This window comes from Mercenaria mercenaria, chromosome 9 (genome assembly GCF_021730395.1).
Source record: "Mercenaria mercenaria strain notata chromosome 9, MADL_Memer_1, whole genome shotgun sequence".
Taxonomy (NCBI): domain Eukaryota; kingdom Metazoa; phylum Mollusca; class Bivalvia; order Venerida; family Veneridae; genus Mercenaria; species Mercenaria mercenaria.
In genome coordinates, this window is record NC_069369.1 from 18811766 (window position 1) to 18832819 (window position 21054).

Here is a 21054-nt window from a genome sequence, read left to right on the forward strand (position 1 = left end):
ATAGTGCATATGCGACCAGCATGGATCTAGACCAACCTGCACAGTCTGGTCAGGATCCATGCTGTTCACTTTCAAAGCCTATTGCAATTAGAGAAGCCTTTAGTGCAAATGCACTATGTTGGTTTTCTCATGCTACGGCTCGTATAAAGAAACTTTCCCAGCTGGTTAACAGCAAACTAAATAAGAAATCTGACTAAAACAGGAATGCAGAACTGCTTTATTTGATATCTTTGTATGAAAACACATATTGCACATAGTGATTCACATCTCCATAAAACATGTACACAAATGATATAAGGACATAGCCTTCCACTAGACAGAATCCTCAGCCCTCTCGTGTCTGCACTGGTGGACAAAAGCCATGTAAGTTATTTGGCAGGTACACATTTCAACAAGTGTCTTAGATGTCAAAATCTATAACAGTAAATAATTGAATATAACTGCAGAAATTTATAAGCACAAGTTAACCAAACATTGAAGTTAAATCATGTTACAATTAGTTGTAGGGAGCCATCAGGCAGGTTTTACAATGTCAGTATATATAAAAGAACTTCCCAAACATGTTTACAAATCCATTTGTAATATCTCAACCTCTGCAGTAATCAAATAATTTTACATAAAAACATGTGCTGACTTTATCTCTTTTCAAAAAAAGTTGATTGGTAACACTTTGGCCAACTTTGCAGACTTTTGCTGAGGGGAAATCTGTCCAGATATTATACATAACTGATATTAACAATTCCTTTTGCTGCTTTGAACAGTTATGGTAGGCATCTCTCACATTATGCATATGAAACCATACTCCTTTTCTTCCGAATAATTAAACACCACAGGAAAAATTCCTGAAAATAAAGTTTTAAAAACCCCAGCTTAAATCAGTCAAGTATCTAAAAGCTGGTATATGCTAATTACTGTACAAACGACTTTTATTGTGCATTTCAGGCATTAACCTGGGGCAGCAACGCTCCACTATCCAACAGCCTTGTCAACTAAATAAACATAAAAGTCAAGAAGGGGCATAATTTTGTAAAAATGCAAAGTAAAAATGCAAAACAGAGTTATGGAACCTGTATAATGCATGTCAGCACATCACAATGGACATGTGTGTAAAATTTCAATCCATTCCCATTAGTGGGTACTGAGCTACTAGCTTACAACAAAAGAAACAAAAATTGCTAAGTCGAAAAAGAGGCATAATTTTGTAAAAATGCAAAGCAAAGTTATGAACTCTAAGCAGTGCATGTCAGATCATCACAGGGAACAAGTGTGAGAAGTTTCAATCCATTTTCATTAATGGGTACAGAGATACCAGTTTACATACAAAAAGTTAAGAAAAAATTATGTTGAAAAAGGGGCATAATTTTGTAAAAAAGCAAAATAGAACAATGTAAGTCAATTTATCGCAGTGAATAAGTGTGTGAAGTTTCAATCCATTCTCACAAGTGGTAACTGAGTTACCAGCTTACATACAAAAATTAACCAAATCGGGAAGCCAACACACGGGCGAGTCAAATAGCTCTACCTACCAGTGTTCTTTGAATAGTCAAGCTAAAAATGCTTTTATGGCCAATTTATATACTGGAATATTAAATCTCAAAAAGTTTACAATACATTTTAATACACAAACACTTGACTGTAAGACTTTCTGGTATACTGACAAGGGTTAAGTAATTACCAGAGTTTTTAAACTTGTATGACACAGGTTTTTCTATTTACCAATTTTTTTTCTTCAAAATACCGACAAAGGCTTCTCCAAAGATACACCAAAACTTGTACAGTAAATCAACACACATTATTCCAAATATCTAACAAATCTTGTTTTTGTTTACAGATACAAATGTATAGCATAATCCCAAATACTGTGAAATTGTTAATATTCGTGGGGACTAATTTTCGTGGATTTTGTGTTTGAGTCAATCCACAAAATTTAATCCCAACAATCAAGTAAAATTCCCATTCATTTTTTGTTTAAAAGCTGAAATCCATGAATTCATATCCCCACAAAATTGCTGTTTTGACCAAAATCATGAAACTTCATGCCCACGAAACTGACAATAACTGATACAGCTTATCCGGTATACTGACATGGGCTGCCCAATATATTCGCACATGCTGTCCGATCCTCACACTTATATACTGCATTTAGACAAAAATGACAATAAATTACATAAATTTACTCTTGAATAACAAGTGACAAAAATGCTTAAACATGTAGAATAAGCTAGTATAAAACAAAAATATATATATATGTTATTAAAGCAAAAAATTAAAAGCAACAGTAATAAACAACAATACTTAATATCTCAATGGTTTTTACATACACAATTAATGTAAATAATTATATAACAATGGTTAATGCATCAGTAGAAGTAAGGTGTGGTCAGAGCAACTCCATTCTGCTAAAATGGCGACCTAAAGTTCTGAAGGTAATAAAGTTCTGAAGGTAGTAATGTTATGAAGGTAACATAAATATTTCTTAACCCTTATCCTGCTAAATTTCTCTAATGAACTTGTCCACCTTTCAATTTGGACAGTACCATTAACTGTTAAAAGGGGTGCTTACCAAAAAGATACTGACTGAATGGCGAACAGTGCAGATCATGATCAGACTGCATGGATGTGCAGGCTGATCATGATCTACACTGGTCGCAAAGGCAGAATCAATCGTGTCTAGCATGATAAGGGTTAAAAGCCCTTTGTGAAAATGTACAAGCCTCATAGTTTAGGTATTATATGAACCTTAATATGACACTGGCTACCCTTTTTTTAAATGTCCCCAAAAATGTGCCAGACGAGTGCTTTTTTTCTGTTAAAACAAAGCAAATTATCAATACACTACCTAGTAGTACATAATATTACATAAAATCATTGTCCTTAATGTATATGATAGGCCATTTGCACTAAATATTGCTAGGTATTACTTACAAATAGTGTTTGTTTGTTTTTGGCTTAACATCGTTTTTCAAGGTGTTATTCAATGGTATTTCAGTTATGTAATGGCGGGCAGTTAACCTAACCAGTGTCCCTGGATTCTGTATCAGTACAAATCTATTTTCCACAAGTAACTACCAATTTCCCCACATGAATCAGAGGTATGAGGAAAAATGATTTCAGACTTATGTCTTTTATCAAAATGTCCTGGAGAACAGATGTCTCGTCTGGGGATCAAACTCACTACCCTGTGATCCACAGATATGCGCTCTTCCTATTGAGCTAAGTGGATGAACTAAATTGTGAGTGTGTAAATCCCAAAAGAGAACAGCCCGCTTTATTGTGTACAGAATAAATTCATCAAACAAAATATAATGAAAATGTTTGTTGTAAGACATACCAAGTGTTAATGGTTTTAATTCAGAACAAACTAAGAATTTTTACTATTATCATAATGGTAAATGGTGATCAGCTTCAACAGGGTTAGGCTTTACTAAATCTTTCTAGACCCTCTTAAAGCCTGCTGTTTTAAACACAAACTTAAACACTAGCAAAATTCTACATTTTAACTCGGCATATTTCAAGCAATACCAGGATGCCAGTATTAACAGAAATTCTAATATCTATGCGCACCTAATTGTTAATAATTTCTAAATATATTAAAAAGCTCTGCCCTAACAAGCTTTACTGTTTTAGACATTTTGCATGCGCCTTTATATGTATGCATATCTAAATTCTGTTTATATAGCAAGATCCAAATCTGTTATGTAAATTAATTATAAAATCCATTGCATAACCATCTGTCTACAAGAAACTGAAATCAAACATTGCACACCAACCTGTATACACTCTACTCCAGTACGTCTAGTGTGAAATCTTGCATTTTAGTTCACACTTATGGAAAACTTCCCACATGTATGCATACTTCGATGAAATTTCCTACCTGTATGCACACTTGGGTGAAATCATCCATATGTATGCACAGTAGTATAAAATCTCCCATATGTATGCATATTAGGGACCTGAGGGTGAAATCACCACATGTATGCAAATTAGGATAAAATCTGCTTATATACACATATGGTGGAATCTCAAACTTGTGTGAAGTTTCCTACAATGTAATTACTTGCCTAAATTAAAATTTTTGAACACCACTTGAAATGCTTAAACCAAGATTTATATTGGCGTAAAACAAGAAAATTCCATTTTCTCTACGCATACCTGATCAGCAGAGTAAGTTATAATGCCCTAACTGGTCAACTGGACTCACATACCACACATCAAATATATATATATAATATCAGAGTCCTAAGTGAACAGCAGTCAGTTGTTACAGCTAAGAGACAGAAAGTGTACATTTTAATTCATACATTATAATATAATATTATAATATAATATTATATTATTTATTCCAATAACTAAATGGTGTGTCCAAATTAACACCAAGCTTCAAAAATCAGAAGCTACAGAAAACAATGAAAGACTTCATCTCCGAAAATCATGCAACATCCATGTTTCCAAATGTGCAGGTGTCAAAATGAAAATGTACATGGAAAACAATTCATTTATTAAGTAGTACCTGTGCATTTTGTATGTAAATAAGGCAATGTGTTTCCTCTATTGTAAAATATTACTTAAATCTGTTTCAACAGTACAAACTATGCATTAATGCTTTTGAAAGTAACAGATCTGAGACCTTCTAAAAATATGAGTTACTGTAATTTTTATACTTCTAGGTCAACCGTCAAGGTCACTTGCATATACTGTATCTGATGCTCAAACATTATTGTAACTTATTTAATGCAATGGTTTTAATCGGCATAATTCTTAAATTTCTAGCTCTTTAAAGGCAGTTAAACTGTATCACGTACATATTAAGTGTCCAAGAAAACCATTGAGAAACAGACTAAAATTACAACAAAAACTTGATGTTCTGTATCATATGACAGTCTAGGTTGTACGCATTGTAGATACTAACACCTCTCAATTTTTTGTTAAAACAATTAATTACAGAGAAAATAATGTGAGTTTTCACCTAAGCAGAATATATAAATATGAACCGATGCTGAAACAACCAAGAGCCTATCAAGGTTTTCACACAGAAATATATGCAAGTACACATGTACTGAAATCTGATGTGTCTACAAATAAATTCCAATAGACTACAGACTAAACTTAGAGTACATGTCAAACTTACACAAAGTCATTTTTACAGTTAGACATAATACATTTGGGAACCTGTCCCAAAACTCGAACATATGGCTGGTTGTTTCTGATTAAACTTGTAACTGACCTGGACACATTTTGTGATGGGTCTAAAAACCCATTTCGTATTGTTTGAGCCATGCGACAAAAAATTAATATTGACATGTTATTCTGGTTGTAATTCATTAAAGCAAGAACTACAGGCATAGTGATCTGAAAATCTTTTTCTAAAAAGCAAGCATACTTGTCACCTATGATTGATTAAGACTGTTTTTAATGCTTCTGTATAATGACTGTACAGTAGCTTTTTGACAGGCCCATTGTCATTACTACTAGTCTAAGAGTAGAAAAACATGGACAGGTCAATCATGTATGAAGGTATTATATACATTAGTTTGTGAAGCCAAAGATTGTATTAAAATGATCACAACTCTGATTATCAGTATCAATGATATGAAATGGAATATTAGTTTATAAATAAAAATAAGCTTGACTTTCTTAAAAAGTAAACTGATTAAATATTTAGGTTCACTGACAACATAATGTACATAAATACATGTCAGCCATTTTGTAAAAAAAATTATATGGGTAAGAACAATAACATGTACATGTATTATTAAGGCATATCTTATCCTTAAATACACAATTTGTATCTTTACAGAAAAGTGATCGATTTTCAGTATACATGTAAAATGTGAGACAACAATAAATTTCAGTAATTTCAGTTTTTAAGACCATTTACTTCTTTTAAACCTAAATGACTGGAACTATTTCACCTCGTAAAATCAAAATACAAGTCTGTTACTGAAAGATTCATGAATTGTATCTCCACGGTAACTAGTTAATTTCTATCCAGTGACATTTTTGCACTATTTTTATACTTATTCACAATGTACTATACTTGAAACTGACCTTGCAGTTCCAAATGATTCTCTCAAAAGATGCTCCCCTCATTATGACAGGATTTCCTCTGTGAATGGCAAAAACTGAATACAGTGTTGACTTATGACAGTTCGGTACATGATAAAACTAACCTGGTAATGTTTCTAGGCAAACGTGAAGTCACAGCCTGGCAACCAAATCAGTATTTCACCATTATTTAAAAACAAATTTTGACCATCACATAATTAAAACCTTTATCTTTGCTTTCAATTTCTTACTTCGTTTTTAGATAACAGAATACAGTTCTTAAATGTTTCAGTAATTTAGGGCAAATTTATTGAGGCTACTCTGCCAAAGAGTGTACGAGCTTTTTGTTGCCAAAGAGATAGATGTACAGGTATTTAATATGGGCATTTTCGTACGGGCACTATAATTAGGTGCTGAAACAACCTTTTATCTAGATGTTTTTTATCCTCAGCTGATTTCCTCTGTCTCTGACGGTGATACTATCACCTGAATCACATTTCCTTTTGGAATTTTCACATCTTCTATCTTAAGTTTATCATTCAGCATTTTTCCCGCATAGAAAAATCGCTGTTTTGACGGTTCAACTTTTTCAAGTTCAAACAATTTTTTCTTTATCTTAAGCATGGTGTCCGTAGTCCGCACTTTTACTTTTAAGTCTTTGTTCGTTGACGAAAGTCGGAATTTTATCACAGTTTCAATGCCAGGAAGGTTGTTACTGTCAACTTCCTGGCCAGCCTCACTCTCACTCGTGTCCTCAATCAGATTGGTAGGTGATCCTAGTACATACACTGGTAACTGATAACGATTTCCTAATTCATCATAGCAGTCCATTAGTGTTCCTGAAAAAAAAATCAATGGTATGCATGTTGAAACTACTTTTTCCAAAGCAGATCGATTATTCATAGCATTATATTACTGCTTAAATTTACCTGAAAAGGGAAAGGTAAAGAAAGTTTTTCTATGGAAAGTAACTACTGCTTTTATCAATTCAAATAAATTAAAGCGGTAGAATCATATCAATTATATCAGTATTGTCTGTTTGGTAAGTAATCCCAGTAGCAAATTCTGGTACCTACAAAAATCCATGTGCTAACATATGCCACATTAATGATCGGATAATACTGAAACAACGTACAAGTCTACAAAATCGCATTTACATGGAAGATTGTCATTTCCAATCTATCAACTTAAAGCAATTTTACACTTCTTTTTATTCATTTCAACCTACAGTCAACATCGTACTTGCGACCACTTCTGTTAAGCGATTTTTGTATTAAAAGACCGGTCAAAATCTCTCCCAAACATTTTCAGTACAAAAATTCATTCCATTTAACAGCTTTTTCATTAAATGACTAGCGACCACATTAATGTAATCTCGACAGGTAAAATATTCAACAAAAGTATCTATTAAGCAACCGGGTACCTAATTCCCGCCAGGCATTTCTTCACCTCTGTAATTAGCGAGTACGTTTTGCACCTGCCTGAATGCAATTAACGTATGTAACATTCAAACTGATAAACAATCAAGCTATAACTTTCAGTTTGTGAAAGATATATACATATATGTATGTTCATAATAAATACAGTTACATATTAAACAGTTAAAAATGACTTTTCTCTTCACCCGACTGAAATTCATTAAGAGACCACTTTTTAGCAGTCCCTTGGGCGGTCTCTTAATACAATGTCGACTGTATTACATAAAATTTGTACTTCATAAAAAAATGTTAATGTGTTAAACTTTGACATAAATTTATAAGCAAATTGTTACATAAAATGTTATGCAGCTGCTTACAGAAATGTGCACTGTAGCCTGTCACTACAAGAATTACAAATATAACTATTTAAATACAAAATTAATATTTACTCAATATTTGGGTAAATGGTTCTATAGAAAGTATTTTTGTCTTTTGCTATTCAAAACCCTGGTCAGAAATGAGCATTAATAATAGTAAACTTAATGACAAAAACTATCAAAATATGAAGTATTCAATACCCACCATGTGGCAGTGTAATGCTTGCACCATCTATAATAGCCTGAGCTAGTGCATGGTCCCCTGTCTCCAACGCATATGCTGCTGCTTTCAGAGCATCCCAAATCTCTTTACGTCCCTCAAATGCAGGGGCTGTGTCCCAAAATTCATCACGTTTACTTCTTAATTGTCCCTCAGTCAAGGGCACATCACTCTTCCATTTAGGTCTTTCAGGCCGTAGTGGTTGATTTCTACCAAGTGAGACTGAATTTAGAAAAAAAATAAGTTTCACACTGGGTAAATAAACAATGGAAAAACAAGTATAAGTTTGTTCTCTGTCACAGTCTGTGATCTTGCAAATAACGACCATTTCTGCCTTCTTGTTTATAAACAGAGACTACTGAAAGTTAAATGAGGTATATATAAGTTGTGATACTGCAGTTACGAGTGAGAGAAACTACAGGTATCATTAAAGTCTGGCAGTGGGTAGGCTAGCAATAGGTCTGTCCAAACAGACTCTCATGCTGCTGTGTTTCTTGATATGCTATGTTGCTGTTCATTCTTGAACTAGCTGAAACCATAAAAAAAATCAATTATTGTATGCAAATAGATCATTAGATGGCACCATTAGGTATAGAATGTGCCCAATATTTTGCTGTCACACTATCAATCATAAGTCACAGAACTATAAACATTAAAATATAGTGTTACATTGCTACTGATAAAATACTGTGAAAAACTGCAATTATATGTATGTGGGTAGATGAGATATTCCATAAGGAAATGTCTCAACTGTCTAGTAATAAGACATCTTGCCTGCATTCAAGCCGTTTTGTAGCCAGACACCTTGCCTGTCCCATAGGTGTTTTCTAGGCATATATATGGTAATTTATTTAATGAATTATGTACTTTTCTTTTGTATCATACTTTAGACAATAAGTTGCGCACCTACATCTTATCGATATTTGTTTTAAAAATGCTGTTGCTCATAAGTTCCTGTTGTTGTTTAAAAATGTTCCAATGCTGCTGTTGTTATTGTGCAAAGATAAATTTGGTGAACAGAAGTTTCAAATTTAATGTAAAGGTAAAGCTTTGAGTTAAAAGGTATGGCATACAGAAAAAAAAGAAAAAGGATCTTGAAATCCCCTTTTAGCATGTTTATGGCATGCCCTAAACATGAGCAAAAAGGTAAGAATCAGTTATTTATTTCTACATTTAACTCTTTTTGTCATTAATATTAAATTTGTCAAACGTCCATTTTTACCAGTTGAGAAACCATAATTACAAGACTTATCGGCTGAGTATTTGTGTACAAGTAAAATATTGCTATTTTTTGAGCCATAAAAATGTGATAAATTAAATAAATTTGTTGCACTATTGATAAAACAAGGGCTGTCGGAGGACAGCAATGCTCAACTATTCAACAGTCTTGTCAACTGAATGAATATTAGTAGAACAAGAGCATCGCCTTGCGGGTGCTGACGCTCATCTGATTTTTTTGTGTAATAGAAATATTGTCCTACCCATGATTTTCTCAGTCTAAAAAGGGCCATCATTCTTGCAAAAAGCAGGATAGAGTTATGTTTCTTGATGTACAGTGTCCACTTATGATGGTGAAAAACTGTTGCAAGTTTTAAAGCAATAGCTTTGATAGTTTATGAGAAAAGTTGACTTAAACATAATACTCAACCAAGAAAATGATTTTCTAAGTCCAAAAGGGGCAATAATTATTGCAAAAAGCAGGATGGAGTTATGTTGCTTGCTGTACAGGGTCAGCTTATGATGGTGAACAAGTGTTGCAAGTTTCAAAGCAATAGCTTTGATAGTTTAAGAGAAAAACTTGACCTAAACATAAAACTTAACCAAGAAATCTGTTATTTTCTAAGTCATAAAGGGGCCATAAATCTTGCAAAAAGCAGGACAGAGTTATGTTTCTTGCTATACAGGGTCAACTTATGATGGTGAACAAGTGTTGCAAGTTTTAAAGCAATAGCTTTGATAGTTTAGGATAAAAGCTGACCTAAACATAAAACTTAACCAAGAAAACTGATTTTCTAAGTCCAAAAGGGGCCATAAATCTTGCAAAAAGCAGGACAGAGTTATGTTTCTTGCTATACAGGGTCAACTTATGATGGTGAACAAGTGTTGCAAGTTTTAAAGCAATAGCTTTGATAGTTTAGGATAAAAGCTGACCTAAACATAAAACTTAACCAAGAAAACTGATTTTCTAAGTCCAAAAGGGGCAATAAATCTTGCAAAAAGCAAGATGGAGTTATGTTTCTTGATGTACAGGGTCTGCTTATGATGGTGAACAAGTATTCCAAGTTTCAAAGCAATAGCTTTGATAGTTTAGGAGAAAAGTTGACCTAAACATAAAACTTAACCAAGAAATCTGATATTTTCTAAGTACATAAGGGGCCATAAATCTTGCAAAAAGCAAGATGGAGTTATGTTTCTTGCTATACAGGGTCAGCTTATGATGGTGAACAAGTATTCCAAGTTTCAAAGCAATAGCTTTGATAGTTTAGGAGAAAAGCTGACCTAAACATAAAACTTAACCAGGCAACGCCGACGCAGACGCCGACGCCGACGCCGACAACCGCTCAAGTGATGACAATAACTCATAATTTTTTTTCAAAAAATCAGATGAGCTAAAAAGGGGCATAATTTTGTGGCGAGATGCCTCTATCAGGATGTTTGATATAATTTAGTCACCGCATACCTTATGATTCGTACCTAGAATAGTTAGACCCAATCATATTCGAACCGCCGATGATCCGTCATAATTCAATATTTTAGATGATAGACTAAATGAAATAAGCACTAATCTTTTATGAATTCCTAGAAAAGAAAGTTCTATCTACTGACACGTTAATTACGACAGTTTTAGACTCTAATTACGGAAAATACACAAGTTAAGGACAAATTACGCACTTCCATGATCATTGTACTAAGGAGCTTGATTTTGTCATAATCACTGAGCGCTCATTAATTACAGTTGGATGAAACTTATAAATACGCGGCCAGCGCCACGAAGAGATGAGAACCTGCCTGGCTACCGAGGAGTCAACAACGTCAAAGTAAATATATTATATGAATCTGCCAAGCTGCCGAGCGATAATAAATAAGAAATAATTACCATATACTATTGGGTTCTTGACCTCCTATCATAGTCTGAGTTCTTACTCAAAACATTGCGTTTCGTTTAAGGGCCACGACGATATGAACTTGACATCTAGTAGTATTTAGGTAAAATCTTAATGTATGGTATTCACCTCAGGCATTGTTTGTTGTGAATCGCCATACTACAAGATCCCATCCACGAATTTGGAGTGCTCGTCATCAGTTAAATTGAGATAGATTGATTAGCATTAATTATTTTATAGTTCACCAATCATTTTAAGAATCATTTATTTTCCAATCATTCGGCAAGGAAGCCCATAGGAAAATTATATTATATTGAATATACTGAGCTAGACCGTGCACGCTACAAAATTTGGCGCCCAACGTGGGGCATATTCATAGCTTCATATAGGCTATCTTATCCACGCTAAAAGATGGCTGAGCACACTTTTGGGTTACCTCATCACGACGAAACCATGGTTGAAGAGGTTGATAGGTTGAGAAGACAAAATAGGATTTTGATACTTGAACGAGAGATTTCAAAGTTACAACAAGAAATAGATAAGACCTTGAGTGATATTGGCACCTCAACCCCAATACAGAGTGATAAAAAGTATGTCTTTAAAATGATACCACCAGGCAGACCTGACGAAGGGTTATCTACGATACATAAAGGGCCATTGAAGCCTAGACGTCTGTTACCAGAAACACCTACATCAAAAGATAAAGAAGAGTCATTCAAGGCAAATAGATTTGTGACGGAGCGCATTAAAAAGGTTGCCCATCCACCAAAAATTGAGGATAAGCAAACTTCGGATTCAAGTGATGATACAAAAGTAGCAAGCTCCAGTAAGACGACTTTGGTGAAACCAGCCACATATGACGGGACAAGTGCATGGACAGATTATAAGGCACACTTTGATGCATGTGCTACTTTAAATGGCTGGGATGATAACAAGAAAGGCTTATATCTATCCGTATCACTACGAGGACAAGCCCAGGGAGTTTTTGGCAACCTTATTTCAAAGACTACGGATTATCATGAATTAATAAGAGCGTTAGAAGATAGGTTTTCACCGAGAAATCAAACCGAGTTATATAGGGTTCAGTTGAGAGACACACAACAGAAAGCTACAGAGTCAATGGCCGAACTGGGACAGGATATCCGACGTCTAGCTAACTTGGCATATCCTAATGCCCCAGCCGACGTTCGGGAGACCCTGGCTAAGGAACAATTCATCGACGCCCTTGTGAGTTCAGAAATGCGTCTCAAAATTAAGCAGGCCAGGCCTACGGACCTAAACGATGCCGTCAGACATGCAGTGGAGTTGGAGGCCTTCTATCGTGCAGAAAAGAAACAACAGGGAATCTTTAGAAGCGCAGAAAATGAGGGACAGTCAAAAGAAATTGAAGATCTTAAAAACGTAGTTTTGAATCTTAAACATAGCGTAGATAGTTTGAAACGCCAAGGACAATACAATAAGACTGAAAATAGATCCATGCATAGACCATACGGTTATGATAGACGACGAGTACAACAAGGTAAATACAGACAAGCACCTTATCACCGATCAAATGATGATAGATTGAAAAGACGATACCAACATTCAAATTCGGGTGTTACAAACTCTCCTCCCAAGAATAGAAAACGAGAGTTCCATTATAATTTTAAACCAGGCAGCTCAGATTTGAGATCGGAGGCAGGCAAAAGAAGAGACGACCGCAGATTCAATAAACCAAGCGTGCCAAAATCAGGTTTATATGTCACAGCAAGTATTGACAGGAAGTCAGTAGATTGTTTGATAGATACGGGAGCAACTTTGACTCTCATATCCGACAAATTTTGGAGCTCAATTGAGCATAATCACACTCTGAAAGAATTTGACTTCCAAGTTTCATCAACGAGTGGGCATTATTTGAAAGTCAAAGGACAGACAGAGCTGTCAATTTTATTTGGTAACAACAGATATTGGCGTACTACTGTCATATTTGCAGAGATCGACATGGACGTGGTACTGGGCCTTGATTTTATGCGGATGTATGATGTAAGCATAGACATTGTACAAAATACCATCCAAATCCGTGGACAAACTTTCAACTTGTTCTGTACAGGAAGAATAGGTTGTTACCAAGTTGGTCAGCCAGGACAAGTTGATGAACCGAATAAAAGACGGACACGCCGTAGGAAAAGAAAGGTTCATACAGACAGCGACAGTAAAGTCCAAAACGTAGACTCCTTACAAAATACAGATGTTTGCAAAGATATTAGCATGGCGGACAAGATGAAGAAACGTCAACTTCTGCCAATATGCCCAGTGTGCAGGACACATATACCAGAAGGTATAAGGTTTGAAACCCATATTGTCGAGTGTTCAAAGAAGAATGATTTAGAGAGGACATGTAACATATGTAATAAAGTTATGTTAAAACTTGCATACTTGAAAAAGCATATGAAAATGCAACATAGTGAAACTATTTATAAACCTTATTCATCAAGTATCAAATTTTACGTTGACGATAATGGCTAGATCTCAGTGGAAGAGCTGATGAACATGTGATTCTGATTATCATCTTTGAAATATGATGACAGTCTGAGATTTAGAAAAACTGACTTTCAATATGCTATGTGATTGATAACAACTTAAGATTAAAGGAAAGATATTGTCTTATGTATGCATTGTTTCAGAGAGAAATATTTAAACAATGCCTCGATATACTCTGCATTTTTCAGTTTGTCGTAATTTATGAATACGAAGTTATGTTTCTAAATGTCATGCGGGGCGCATGAACTCGGAGGAGAGGGTAATGTGGCGAGATGCCTCTATCAGGATGTTTGATATAATTTAGTCACCGCATACCTTATGATTCGTACCTAGAATAGTTAGACCCAATCATATTCGAACCGCTGATGATCCGTCATAATTCAATATTTTAGATGATAGACTAAATGAAATAAGCACTAATCTTTTATGAATTCCTAGAAAAGAAAGTTCTATCTACTGACACGTTAATTACGACAGTTTTAGACTCTAATTACGGAAAATACACAAGTTAAGGACAAATTACGCACTTCCATGATCATTGTACTAAGGAGCTTGATTTTGTCATAATCACTGAGCGCTCATTAATTACAGTTGGATGAAACTTATAAATACGCGGCCAGCGCCACGAAGAGATGAGAACCTGCCTGGCTACCGAGGAGTCAACAACGTCAAAGTAAATATATTATGTGAATCTGCCAAGCTGCCGAGCGATAATAAATAAGAAATAATTACCATATACTATTGGGTTCTTGACCTCCTATCATAGTCTGAGTTCTTACTCAAAACATTGCGTTTCGTTTAAGGGCCACGACGATATGAACTTGACATCTAGTAGTATTTAGGTAAAATCTTAATGTATGGTATTCACCTCAGGCATTGTTTGTTGTGAATCGCCATACTACAAGATCCCATCCACGAATTTGGAGTGCTCGTCATCAGTTAAATTGAGATAGATTGATTAGCATTAATTATTTTATAGTTCACCAATCATTTTAAGAATCATTTATTTTCCAATCATTCGGCAAGGAAGCCCATAGGAAAATTATATTATATTGAATATACTGAGCTAGACCGTGCACGCTACAATTTTGTAAAATTGCAAAACTGGGTTATGGAACCTGTACAATACATATCAGCTCATGACAATGGACAATTGTGTGAAGTTTCAATCCATTCCCATTAGTGGGTACTGAGATAACAGCTTACACATACAAAAAATAACCGAAACACTGCTAAGTCAAAAAAGAGGCATAATTTTGTAAAAATGCAAAGTAGAGTTATGGAACCTGTGCATTGCATGTCAGATCATGACAGTGAACAAATGTGTGAAGTTTCAATCCATTCCCATCAGTGGGTACTGAGATACTAGCTTACATGATATAAAACTTTAACTAAAATTTCTGATACCAGCTTACATAATTATAAAATCTTAAAAGTTGAAAAAGGGGCATAATTTTGTAAAAAAACAAAATAGAGTTATGTAACCTGTGCAATGTAAGTCAGTTTATCACAGTGAATAAGTATGTGAATTTTCAATCTATTCCCACAAGTGGTTACTAAGATACCAGCTTACATACAAAAACTTAACCAAATCGTGACTCGGACGCCAACACGGATGCTGACACATGGGTGAGTCCAATAGCTCTACCTATTCTTACAGTCTGATCTGTCACAATATAAAACAAACTATATGCGTCGGATTAGTTTGACTAATCACATGTATGATAAAAGTATATAATATAATTACTTTTTCATTAACAAATCGATTACTGGACAGCTAGAAAAAGCCCAGAGGTTATGCTAGCCATCTCATCTGGTAAGCTAGGCCTGCGGTTACCAGATGGCTAGACACTTAATTCCTATAAAATATCAAGCCAAATGAGTAAGGCTAAACATAATGTATATAACTATCATATAATGTAAAGCTCAAATGATGTAGTCTACAATGAAAATTATATCTTGAGATCACATACTTAAAATGCCTGTCAAAAAGACATAAAATCACTATATGAAAATAAAAACAGAACATGTGATGTAAACAAAACAAAGAAGTGTCAAAATTTTTGACGGGCATTAACACTTCACATGTGTTACTTGTTTTATTTGCTAGTACTTACTTCCAGCAACATCTGAAGACTCTCTGGATGAATGATCACGGTGTCTATGGCTACCTAAACACCCTCCCATATCGTTTAGAGGGGTTTAGGGACTCAAAAAATTGACAGTTCCTTCCCTGGGCTTTTCCAGTGACGTCACTGATGTGAATAAATTTGTGCAGGTGTTTCGATAAAAATGTTACAAGCGAAGAAATTTTTAAGTACAAAATTTAACTGCAAATAGTTAATGGTCCGTATTTTACGAATAAACATGAAGTACGATATATAATGTATTTCAGTACTCAAAGCTATATTTTATTGCTTTATTTTCTGCGAGTCGTAAATATGGCTGCGCCCAGAGAAACTTGCATTAGAAATTTTATCGAAAATTCTGACGATTCTGTTCCTAAAGATTTGTCAAGAGGTGTGATTTTGGCAGTTTATTGATACTTCTGAAGCCCTGTCCATTATCCTAAAGAAAATATTGTATCTAGCCCTGATATAGAGGGTGACACTACAGGTTCGGGGTAAATACGTGATTCGAACCACAATCAATTCGTATCAAAATAAATTCTTAACTAGGTTACTTTTTGTTAAAGCTAGTCAGCCACCTGTTTATTATGTTAATGATAAACATAACTGAGACTGAGCAGCTAAATTAAAAAGAAGGAAGTGGCTATTCTTACGATCCTGTAAGAATTAAGTGAAAAGCCCACAGGTGGTTATTCCTATGGCAGTTTTGTATTATTATACATTGTATGAAGTCATTAAACTGATACATCGGAGGCTATTCTTACGGCTCTCCTGTAAGAATTAAGTGAAAAGCCCACAGGTGGTTATTCCTATGGCAGTTTTGTATTCTAATACTTTGTATGAAGTCATTCAACTGATACATTTTCAACCTATTTCCGAAATGATGTATAATCACATTTGGTCATTGTGTTACAAATAAAATATCAGGTCTGAATTGATGCAAGCATGTCAAGCTGTGTGACAAACGTCAAGTATAAAAGTTAAAACTAAATTAAAGGGCAATAAGAATGTTTAGAGTGGTAAGAGATTTGTACTGTTGTGAAAAATTTGCATGTATTTATACTTAATAACATATTTATTTACATCTACATCTGTACAACATACATGTGATACGTCCCGGATTGCCAGGGATTGTCCCGAAAATTACATACTCGTCCCGGTGTCCCGGACAGTGTTGCAAAGTCCCGGAAAAAATAAAAATATAGGAACAAATAAAAATAATAAAAAAAAAAAATGTTTTTTGTCTATAAATTGTTCAATTTTACACAATAAACAGTCCGCGGTGTCACATTGTTTATTCCTAATCAGTTTCATGCCCTCGAGCGGGACACGTGTTGATTCGCGCGACGATCTTATAATGACACTGATTAAGTTACAGTCAGTTATTATGATGACCCTGATTAAGAACTGGCAGGATTATGCAATCAATAACTGTTTTATGATACTTAAATTAGGAAGAAAAGTCGTAAATCTCCTTGTTTTTAGCACGTTGGCGGTAAAGCTACATGTAGCCTTTATGGAAGAGATTATTGAAAACGGTCAATTAAATGATAATTATTTTAAAAGGTTGTAATCATTTAAGATCTAGATCGATTGTCACACATATTCTAAATTAAAATGTTGAATGCCTTTGCCGACCGACCGATGAAAATTGACCCAACTCCATATATTTTATATTGTCGATTTTTATCTACAAAATTTATTTTATTCCTTGAAGGATTCAATTTAATCATTAGATAAATAGATAAATGTTTAAGCTTTAGAATACATGTAATACCAAATTAGCTAGAATCTAAATCATGATGACCTGGTTGATTCTTATAATCAACGTATATAGTAAGTCTCTTAATTCTGTTCATCTCTGGAACGCAATAAATTCCCGTGCCGAACTATAGATGTGTATTCCCTGTACATGTATTTACCTCCCTTAGAAAGCTAGACCACATTTGCAGCAAATAAAAACAAGCGAGTGAACATTGTTTATCTCTGGAAACTACACGTAATAGTATGATATTTTTGCATGAAACAGACGAATACCAAAGTCACGGTGTATGTCCTGGACAAAAGGTAAAAATCTTTGAAATTTTAACTCAGAATCCCGGAAACGTTCTGAAAAATTATGGCATGTATTTGTACAACCAACAATCGTTTTCTGATTTATTTAGCAGTCAGGGGTGTAACTGTTTCAGGTTATCGCAGTTTATAACCCATTTGAGTTATTGCTGAATACTTCCATAACTTGTTTCAGTTATCATAAAATATTACAAAGCCCTCCTGTGCCAATTCCTCATTTTGAATGAGACTGTTGCAATTATTTCCTGAATCCTTGAACTTTTATCTTTCCAGCTATGCAGTAAAATTTTTTACGCAAGGCTGATAAAGTTTTACGCAAAAGTTTAAAAGCTATAAAACTCTTAACATCCTATTATGCTTATCAGGTCATGATTTGACTAAAAGATAATTTGATTAACCACAGTTTGCTACTGATTTCACTTTAAAGGTCACTTTGTAAGAACTGCATAAAGACTTTTTTTGAATAACTTACCTGAGTTAGCTACATGTATATTTTGAAAAAGTAACTGCAATAGGTTACATGACTTAAAACAGTTACACCCCTGACTGTTTAGACGACAAATTTCAGTTAAATTAGTATTTTACACTTACGATACAGTACCGGAAAAGTAAAGAAGTTGGGAGAAATTTTATTTATATCAGTTAAATGAACTCATTATGATGTGTAACACAAAACTTCCGTAGGAATAACCGCCTGCGGTCTTTTCATGATTCGTACGGGAGAGCTGTAGGAATAGACACATTCGGGCTTTTCACTATTCTTACGGGACCGTAAGAATAGCCACTTCCTGTAAAGAAAGAACTCGTACAGAAAAAATCCATTTTTTCATATAGATCTATTACAATAGTTAGTTCTCAGCATGCTAATGCATTTAAAATTAATGATTTAGAAAGTAAGGGGAAAAAAATCTATGGATTTCAAAAGCTTCAGTCTTATGTTGTTATCAAACAAAAATCCTGTAGTAATGCTGTCCCTTTCAGACTGGTCAGAACAAACTATGATTATAAATGCATGATCAAATGACTTTTCTTTGCAGAATAAAAACTAAAATAAAAGTGAAAATGCAGATTGCCTAATTTGCAGGAGCCATATCTTGTGGGCTGTTTTAGCCGTTTCCGCAGAACTGCTTATTTCGTTGTTTCCTTCCATTACCTTTTGCATAAATGAACATTCCAATAGTTTCAGTAATTGTGAAATCTGTTGCTCTTGGCTGGTTGCTGTGATAAAATCTTTGTTGTACATTTTGTATGTTTGACATGAGAATGAAATAAAACCAAATGGGGTTATGTTTGTGCTTCACTAAGCCTGAAAAAATACTATCAGAATTTTAAAGGCAAACATGTAGTCAGATGTTTGTTAAAATGTAAACATTAAACGGTGTTTTTCTACATTGCCCTGAATGACACAGAAAAATGTAATAACTTGAATTCATCTTATCTAGAAAAGATAATAGCATATAAGATGGCCACTCATGCATTTCTGTTCCAACCATATAGACTGTAACAAACATGTACACTGTACATACCAAACATGTACACTGTACCAAACTTATATACTTTATCTACTTAACTTGATACCATTATGAACCAAACCTGTACAGCTTACCAACCATATACATTGTACCAAACCTGTACACTTTATCAAATATGTATTTTACAATAATAAACATACACTCTACCAAGCATGTATACAGTAATGACATGCACCAAACAAGTATGCGGTACCAAACATGTACACAATACCAAACATGTACAGTGAACTGTTGCAAACATATACATAGTACCAAATGTATTCCCTGTACCAAACATATATAATGTTCCAAACATATACACAGTACCAAACATGCACACTGTACCAAACATATACACAGTACCAAACATGCACACTGTACCAAACATATACACTGTACCAAACATGCACACTGTACCAAACATATACACAGTACCAAACATGCACACTGTACCAAACATATACACTGTACCAAACATGCACACTGTACCAAACATATACACTGTACCAAACATGCACACTGTACCAAACATATACACTGTTCCAAACATGCACACTGTACCAAACATATACACAGTACCAAACATGCACACTGTACCAAACATGCACACTGTACCAAACATATACACAGTACCAAACATGCACACTGTACCAAACATATACACAGTACCAAACATGCACACTGTACCAAACATATACACAGTACCAAACATGCACACTGTACCAAACATATACACAGTACCAAACATGCACACTGTACCAAACATATACACAGTACCAAACATGCACACTGTACCAAACATATACACTGTACCAAACATGCACACTGTACCAAACATATACACTGTTCCAAACATTTAACATGAACACTGTACCAAACATGTATGCAGTGCAAACATGTATACTGTACCAAACATGTATACAGTACCAAACATGCACACAGTACAAAACATATAAACAGTACCAAACTTGCATGCTGTACCAAACATATACACAGTACCAAACATATAAACAGTACCAAACTTGCATGCTGTACCAAACATGCACACTGTACCAAACACATACACAGTACCAAACATATAAACTGTACCAAACTTTTAACATGCACATTGTACCAGATGTATACAGTGCAAACATGCACACTGTACCAAACATATACACAGTACCAGACATATACACTGTTCTAAACATGCACACTGTACCAAAGATACACACAGTACCAAACATATACACTGTACCAAACATATTCACAGTTCCAAACATATACACACTTCCAAACATATACACAGTACCAAACATATTCACAGTTCCCAACATATACACAGAACAGTACCAAACATGCACACTGTACCAAATATATACATAGTACCAAACATATGCACAGTACCAAACATATATATACAGTTCCAAACATATACACAGTACCAAATATATATACACAGTACCAAACATACACACTATACCAAACATGCACACTGTACCAAACATATACACTGTGCCAAACATGTACACAGTGCCAAACATATTCACTGTGCCAAACTTTTAATATGCACACAGTACCAAACATGTATACAGTACAAAACATATACACAGTACCAAACATGCACACTGTTCCAAACATTTACACAGCACCACACATATTCACTGTGCCAAACATT

The 21054-nt window shown here is 34.6% G+C and overlaps 2 protein-coding genes across 2 annotated transcripts in view; one reads left to right on the forward strand and one right to left on the reverse strand.

The window, feature by feature from the left end:
* Window positions 1–201: 201 nt before the first annotated feature.
* Window positions 202–15936, reverse strand: LOC123546616 (ubiquitin domain-containing protein 1-like). The gene is made up of 3 exons (XM_045333048.2): window positions 15802–15936; window positions 8046–8282; window positions 202–6884 (listed from the first exon to the last, which is right to left on the reverse strand). The coding sequence occupies exons 1-3, from the start codon at window positions 15869–15871 to the stop codon at window positions 6493–6495; spliced, it is 699 nt and encodes a 232-aa protein (XP_045188983.1). The 5' UTR covers window positions 15872–15936; the 3' UTR covers window positions 202–6492.
* Window positions 15937–16109: 173 nt separating this feature from the next.
* Window positions 16110–21054, forward strand: part of LOC123546617 (MMS19 nucleotide excision repair protein homolog) — a 65559-nt gene continuing 60614 nt past the window's right edge. Inside the window, exon 1 of the mRNA XM_045333049.2 lies at window positions 16110–16204. Coding sequence (XP_045188984.2) covers window positions 16126–16204 — 79 coding nt within the window. The 5' untranslated portion in view covers window positions 16110–16125. The remainder of the gene's footprint in view (window positions 16205–21054) is intronic.